General features: G+C 35.4%; 1 protein-coding gene across 1 annotated transcript in view; it reads right to left on the bottom strand.

Annotated features, from left to right (window-relative positions):
* Window positions 1-677: 677 nt before the first annotated feature.
* TOM5 (mitochondrial import receptor subunit TOM5-like protein) overlaps window positions 678-8,589 on the bottom strand; it is a 53,287-nt gene continuing 45,375 nt past the window's right edge. Inside the window, exon 2 of the mRNA XM_089806402.1 lies at window positions 678-1,172. Within this exon, the coding sequence (XP_089662528.1) occupies window positions 1,095-1,172 (78 nt within the window). The 3' untranslated portion in view covers window positions 678-1,094. The remainder of the gene's footprint in view (window positions 1,173-8,589) is intronic.

Below are 8,589 nucleotides of genomic sequence, written 5' to 3'. Positions count from 1 at the left end.
GGATCTGGTAATTTGATCACTTGATCCGGGAGTCAAAAATTCCATGAGCCAATGTCAACATCACTTTTAATGCCAACTGAGTTACAATTGACTATAAATTGAGAATAGCAACAAGGGATAATAGAATTTATTTTTTTTAATGCCAACTGACGGTTAAAATTGTCTATAAATTGAGAATAGCAACAAGGGATAATAGAATTTGTTTTTAGATTCTGTTCATGAATTAATACACTTGTTGTTGGTTCACTTTTGGTGCTAGTTCCTTGGAGTTCATTTGAGCATTTGTTTCTCAATTTCTTGCTCAGTGATTTGATACCACAACCATATTTCTTTAATTTGATCACTTGATCTGGTAATTTATACAAATATGTCCAAGTACAATTTTTTATAGCATATAATCAAATTTTAAGATACACTGAAATTACAAGTCCAATCATGTCTGTATAACACTTAATTAGAATTAGTTAAATTCTTCATCAAATTCATCAGATCAACTAATTCTGTATCAGTTAAATTCTTCATCAAATTCATCAGATCCACTAATTCTGTATCACGCACATTAGACTTTTTTAAACTACCAAGGCAGCTTTCTAGTTGTAACAAAATTTCTTGCCATCCCTTTTTAAATTTTGCATCCCTCAAGATTTTCCTTAGAAAGGAAGTCAATAAAATTAAGATAATACCAATAGGATGCCCATTCAATATAATAGCATCACATTCAGACCATTTATTATCAATCGCTATATAGTAACATTTCAACACATCATATATATTCAATGAGCAGCGTCTTTAGTTTATACCCTTCGAAGATAAGCATATACTCCTAAGTGCCTCCTAAATGTTTTCAGTTCATATCCACACGAACAAATGTAGTTAAGATTGGGCACTTAATTTTTAGTTTGTATGATATTCCAGAATGACCACTGACATTCAAGGGAAAATCTAAAGACTCCGTAAAAATTAAAAATTCATTTTCTCATTAAGCTCAATGTGTAGGTAAATGAATAAATGATCATATATGCATAATTGAAATACGCAAAGGCTGGTGGCTCACACTTAATTGGTCCAACAACGACCAGCATTCTCATCATTTTTTAAATTGCCATTAAATCACCAAAATTTCGCATCAAGAAGATAGAGCCAGCAAACAAACCAGCTGCACGAAGTAACCGCTGTCAAATCAGGGGGAAAAAAAGCATATTGTGAGTTTCCAAATATTAAACGTGATCCAAAAAATGTCTCATGGATCAAGAAGAAAGAGATGCATCTGAGATATATTACAGCTATTCATAGGGTCAAAATCACAAAAATAAAAATTGCGATGGGTTATAAACAAGCTAGTATGGTTTGTATGCTACTAAGAAGCTGTAAAATTGGAAAATAAAGAACATTTGATATCCTAACAAGAATGGCTAATAGACAAACAAATGAAAAATAAATGAAAACCATAGCCTAGCTCTGCTATCATACAATTTGATCCAACACGCAATTGTCCAATCAAGACAAGAGAATTAAGTTTATGTTTAAGAAGTTTCAGAATGTTAGGACACAAGCACATGTTTCATATAAATGAACTTTGAATGGAATCAAGTAAAATAATATTATATTAAATGGAATGCAAAGAACATTGAAATGTAGCCAAGTAACAAAGATCAATTTAGGGCACAGGCTATGTGGCGAGTTATAAATGTCAATTAATAAAAGTCAGAAAATGACTTATTTCATTCAATATCAATCTTCAGCTTAGTTACCGTGGTAAGCCCCTAGCCCCTCCGGACCATGCCTGGGTACAAACTGGTCCTGGTCCAGTTCACCTGCTGGTCCGTGCAGGGTTTGAAAATCAAGGACCCAGTTCGAACTTGCTGGCTGTCAGATCAAGCCCCGGTTAACCATGCCCAAACATGTCAAACCAAAAATTTGACTAACTAGGACCCGCAGACATCTTTTAAGTGACATTTTTTTGCAAATTTTATAAAGTTTTGACATCCTTAACCCTAAAAGGTGGAAATGAAAGGCTTATGTTGGCTTCTAATTCTCATTTGTGGTGTGCAAGTAGGTTATTTTGTCTTGGTAAATAAATTTTTAATCCATTAGTTGAACTTCAAACAATGATACTTGAACTAAGTCTAACAATGACACTTGAACTTGCTGTTATGATTTAATTTTAATGTTTTGAATCTTTGATTTGAACTTGGAAGTATATGATGGTATGACCACGATTCAAGATGTTTTTGTCATTTAAATCATAAGATTTTATGATACTAAGTGACATTCTAATTTTAACTCTTGCTTCTAGGCTTCATAAATATGTGCATATATTTTTTTTATAATTTTTACATGTTTTTGAACAAACGAACCCAAAGCCCTTTCCAAAATTTTACCGTACCAACAAACCGGTTCTTTGAACTCGAACTTCGAATGCCATATTTAAAGATGAGCATTTTTAAATCAAACAGCATTGGCAACATATCATCAAATGCCATATTTAATCATTCACATAAATATAAACACATACTAACCCAGAAAGTCATCTAAAAAGCAAGAAGTGGAGTTTATTTAATTGCAAGTACATATACAAACCATGTTTACCACAAGCAACTGTTCTAGAACTTAATGGCATGTTGAAGACAAATCAAAGCAAATGTACACAGGAAATAGTGTCAGATTCAAAACAAACACTGCTACCCTAAGGAAATGGGAGATAATCAATTGAAAGCAAAATCCATAGTTGCAGATATGGCTTCATCCTAATATTAAGTTCCAACATATATTTAGGAAAAAGTTAAAACCAGAAACTCAAGTGACTGGCTGTATAGATATTTTTATATACCCACCTAAAAATCAACCAAGTTACTTGTCATTCACCTGGTAAGCTGCCCATCTGCTATTATGTGAAATGTTGTAGTGACCAAGAAGCATCACGTAAATCCTTATATAGCTCAAATGCTCTTAGCAATGACCAATTGAGATAGATCAGGAAAAGAAATATTCACTAATTTAGTATGCTCCCTGGGGACATCGCTTACCAAATATGATCATGTTCCCCATGGGGGGCATTTTGGGAACATGTTGGGAACATCTACTTCATCCTCTATTTTGCAAGAAATCAAGAAATCCTGAAATGAAAACTTCTTTTAGTGGATGTCTGTGTATGTTTGGGGGCAGCTAGCCATCCCTAAAACAGCCATAGGCTGCCCAAATATCCCCAACTGCCCCAGAGATGGCTAACATTTTAGTTGCCTTCAAAAAAAAAGAACAACCTTTCAATGTCAGTTTGGTTTATGACATGTCCATTTAATTTTACAAAATTTATAAAAATAGCACGTGCTATGGTAGTCTGAATGGTTTTGAAGGTCTTAATTTAGGCTTTGGTAGCAAGGGTTCCACTCCTCAACCTCACTAAGGGCACTGCCCCCAAACCCTTTCAATGTGTGCTGCCCCCAAATCCTCATGATGAGTACTGCCCCCAAACCCCCGTCAAACTGTAAGTCTAAGTAATAGACCAACAAAAACAAATAAGGAAAACATAAGGAAAAAAAAAGACCTAAATATCAAAAAAATAGGTTCATGCCACCTATTAACAGGTCACAAGCAAAGAACATGGAACAAAATAGCTCAGCTCCACTTCAACAAGTCAAAAAAGGGAATAGGTCAATAGTCCACCTTAGAGTTGATAAAGAAGACATGGTAGATCAACCCAATTAGTCACCTATATTTGTTGAGTATATGAAGCATGACATTCAACCTATCTAACTCACTATGCAAGCTTAGATAAACATGCTTCCTAGAAACACAAATTATACAAGAGGGTACAACACTCTCCCCTAACTTTGACCAATCCAAACTAAGTACCTTTTTCTGAAGGAAATTGTAACCTTTGACTTTCAAAAACCCATGGCACGGTATGCTCCCACACAGAATCATAGTTGCCTATAAAATCAACCAACCCAAGCTTGGCAACTTCCCCACACACAAACCTAGTTACATCCACAGTCTAAAACCCATTAAACAACCATTTGCAACAAACAAATCACTCATCCTCTAATAGTTATTCCCCACAATAAGAAATGTTTGCCATTTTATCTAGTTCAACATCATCTAACCCTATTACTTCTAATAGGAACATGACTGGCAACATTATAACAAAACACAGTGTAACCCCACTCACCTTAGAATCCAATCCACCTTAACCGACTAAAAAATTCCATCAAACCCAAACATCATTCCCCTCCATGACACACAACTAATCCAATCATAAACACACTTGTCCTTACCTCAATTGTCACTTTGTCATCTCCCCATGACTACATTTTACACTTCATCACAGCTTATAACATCTTACCTTCCACCCCCAACATTCCAAACTAATAACCAATTAAAATGAAAAGCCAATAAACTATAAAGTCCAAAAATCCAACAATATAAGACATAAAGATGTAAATTACTAATTTACAAGTTATTATACAGGAAATTGTAATCTATTTGAAATGGCCACTAGTTTATATTTTAACAGGTATTCAGACAAAAACAATTTAATACTGATCAAGCATCTCCTCTACAAGGAATATTATGATGCTCAAACACCTTCCAGGATATGCAACTTGCACTCAGAATAGCAATGTGTCAAGTCCAATTTGAGAGCTCATGTAGAGTCACTTTTATAGTTATTAAGTGGGCATCGAATTTGAATATAAGGAGGACAAATTAAGAAAAGGCTGCCAAAAGAAAAAATTCCGGAATTCATTGAAGAACAAGAAGCTGATGCAACAAGTGACGAGCAATATTAAAATGAAAATCTCATCCTTTACAAGGGAAAACATCATTGAAGACACCTATTAATTCAGTAATGGCATGCCAACATCCGTTTATGGAGATAGCCATCCCTCTCCTCATTCTCAAAAAAGAAGCCTGTTGGTTAAGGCATTTCAAAATGAAACAAGCAACATCACAAGGGAAAACTTGCACATTGCATGTATGTCAATGGTCTTCCTTTCAACTTGGTCAAATCAACATATTGATGTGAAATGGTGACGCTCAATAATGCACCTTCTAGTTTCACATGTCCTCGGTATGAGCATTGAGGTGCATACCACCTTATTGGCAAAGAGAAAAAAATGTAGAAACTGTTAGGTCTCAAAAACACTCTTCCACTTCCTATAACTAAATCTTACTCAAAAGGCCAAGGTTGACGTGATATAAATGAAATCAACACATCAACAGACTATGGAAGGTTAGCAACCACCTCTACAGGTAAATGGGGAAGAGAAAGAAAACACCTCTAATTCACAAGTCAAAGATAAATAAGACACCTCATTATGTTGACCTGCGAAAGGAAACTCATCTTCTAACAGCTCAAACTAGAAATTTTGAAGCTTAGGCACTGAGGAAACTTGAGCAGCGAGTTGACCATCATCCTGGAAAATATGCTGCTGCTCAACACCATTGCACAACATGCTGGGCTCAAGTCAAGCGCTCAAGCACACTACCATCCATAGAACAAGAAGCTACATCTTCATGACAAAAGAAAGCCTCGTACACAATTTCACTCACCTTGGTGATAGCAGTTGAACAACATATCCAGAAACCACTCATGTTGACAGAACCTTCAACAACAGTTGGATCACGACACACTTCATACAAAGAGTTCCACTCTTGAAATTCTCTCTGTTTCAATATTTTCCTAGTATGTCTGATGTGTTACATGTCCTGCAAAAATCAGACATGTGGCACACCTCTTCTTCCACACTCAACACTGCAAGACATTCATCTAACCCTTCTGAAGAACACTATGCATGAGGATGACCACATGTTGCACACCAAAGAAAGAGTTTCTCTTATGTATCCACATGATCACCCACATCCCGTTCTTCAAATGTGAATTTTCAAAACCAATATGATCAACTGTACAAGCACTTATCTCTGTATTTTCATTTTCAAGTACAACTATGTCTACGCTATCCTCATGGCAACAATTAGTAGCAACTTCAAAAACAGGAAAAGGGATAAAAAGAAGGTAAGCCTCTTCTTCACCATCTGTATCACCAAAATGTGTATGATCTGCATAATGAACCACCTGAAACAACGCATCTAATGAATCTCTGGCATACACATCTTTTCCACTGTCCACACTGCTAAAAGAAACTGCGGAGTCACAATGCTCATCATCAAACTGGATGTCATCATTGATTTTTTCATTGCAATCACAAACAAGGTGATTAGTCCAACTAAATGTTAATCCACACACTAAATCCGTCCTTTGTAATGTCATATGATACACAGGGATGTGTCTTCAATATTTCTGTCTGTGTCCCCACACAGTACGTTTCCAAGACGGAGACTGTCCAGGAACATTTCCTTAGGTTTGATACTATAAACAATATATGCTTTGAATAATTTGTTGTTGTCTAAATGCATCCAATGTTTTTTATGACACGAGGATTGTTGTGTTTTAAGGGATATGATGAATGATTCTATAATATATATAAATTTTTATATCGCCATGCTAAGTCACGAAGGTTCGAATTCGAATTCAAGTTCGTCAATCATAAAATTCGGATGAAATTCAGTAAGGGTAAAAATTCGGCAACAAAATCGACATTAAATTGAACTTATATATATTTATCTATTTTTAAATATAAGTGATATATCCACAAAATTGTCAAAATAGTTTAACAGTGTTAAATAATTAAACTAAATAATTTTATATTATTTTAAAATTAAATAATCTTATTATAAATAACAATATTATATTGAATATCATAAAATTCGGCTGAAGTTCGGAAAGGGTAAAAATTCGCTGAAATTTGAAGTTCATGGATGAAATTCGGTGAATCTTGTGACTTAGTCGCCGTGCCCTTTATCATCCTCTGTCGTCCCCAAATATGCCTCAAAAATCCCTGTCCCAAAACACACCCCAACGCACCAGTGACCTGGTGGAACAAAGTTGCTGTCACATCGTGCACCAACACATTCCTCTAATTGCCTGCAAACACAAACATCACTTGACATTGTGTTTCTACTCGATGCCATCTCTATACCATTATTTTCATCAATAGTAAGTTCACCGTCAGCAACCTCTGCACTTGAGGACAATGATTTTCCAATCATATTGCTTCTCAGCACGTGTATGGCTGTTACATGTCAACCAAATGAAATTCCTCCGGCACTGATCCGGAACATAAAGAAACATCATAGGCTCCAAGAAATATGTCGATATGGACAAGTAATTCTGCAATGATATGGGTTCTTGGAAAGAGCAACAACAAACCAGTGGCTTAACTCCACATTGGACTCTCCCTCTTATTATTTGATATTCTTTAATTCCTCAATAAAAGCAGCAAGGTCCAAATGCAAAGCATATTAACTCCATATTGGACTCTCCCTCTTATCATTTGAAATTCTTTAATTCCTCAATAAAAGCAGCAAGGTCCAAATGCAAAGCATATTCCTCAACTAAAGCAATCACAAGCCAAATCCACATAGGCAAATAATGCTCAGGAAAAATCTGGTACCAATTGTTAGCATCTCCATCTAATGAACTAACAAAGGATCTCGTCCTCATGTGTTCATTTTCAATTTGATAATTTCCCATAAATTCTGAAAATACCTCAACATGTGTGTCCCCCTCCCATTGACAATATCTATCAAACTTAGGCATCAATCTGTAGATTGAAGATATCATCATTTGTCTTTTATAATTGACCCCAGAAAGGTCAATCTGCATATAAATGTTATCAAATGGGATAAAAGGGAATAAAGAAACATGTTTTAATGTAATAGTAGGGTGCCTCTGTTATAGCAAAACCTTTGACTCTTATTTCGCATTGCCTCTCGAGCTCCTTTATCCTTAACTTGTTTTCAGGTATGGATGCATGTATATTTCAATATGGTGTCTCTTGTATGGGGTTGTATAAACAATAGGGTGGTTTATCCTCATGGCTCTCCTAGATTGTGTCCTATCACAGTCCCTAGTATACATTTGATAGTGTCCTTGGTGTAAATGCATCCATTCCAACTACTCATGGCTAGTTATGATTACAAAGAAAAAATAAATTTGTTTCTTTACCAAGAAAGGAACTACGATTTGAATTGAAGAAAACAAGAGACTGTATACTTAATTGTAGTCATTTGATTTGTGTTCACATGCGCAGCAGCAACAATACTATGTTCCTTAACAATAGAATCGCTATCTTACAGTAGTGCAAAAAATACTTTTAAGTAAACAGATATAAAAGACACAAATTTTGATTTTGGGTCATTGCCACTAGTATACAGTCTTCAAATTCTTCTTAGCCAAGCAACCCTTTTCATATTTTAGGCACCATTCACTTAGGCGCAGTTGACAGGCTATCCAACACTCTCACCCAAATAAAATGCAGTCTCACAAACTTCTGTTGCTGAGCTGTTTAAAATATTTCCACTGGCCTAAGATCCATCAACAGCTGATTCTTCCCCGACAAAGGCAACATTATGTTCGGCATAAGTTGACAAGATGTCAAATTTACCTATAAAAATTGCACAGCTGCAAACCTCAAATTACTATGGTTCTCACAATAAAGTTAGAAATTTTTTACCCCAGAAAGGATGCCA

The sequence above is a fragment of the Cupressus sempervirens genome, chromosome 10, assembly GCF_028749045.1.
Source record: "Cupressus sempervirens isolate cs-2001-9-10 chromosome 10, ASM2874904v1, whole genome shotgun sequence".
Taxonomy (NCBI): domain Eukaryota; kingdom Viridiplantae; phylum Streptophyta; class Pinopsida; order Cupressales; family Cupressaceae; genus Cupressus; species Cupressus sempervirens.
Note: the sequence above shows the minus strand (reverse complement) of the source record. Positions and strands in the feature narration are given on the sequence as shown.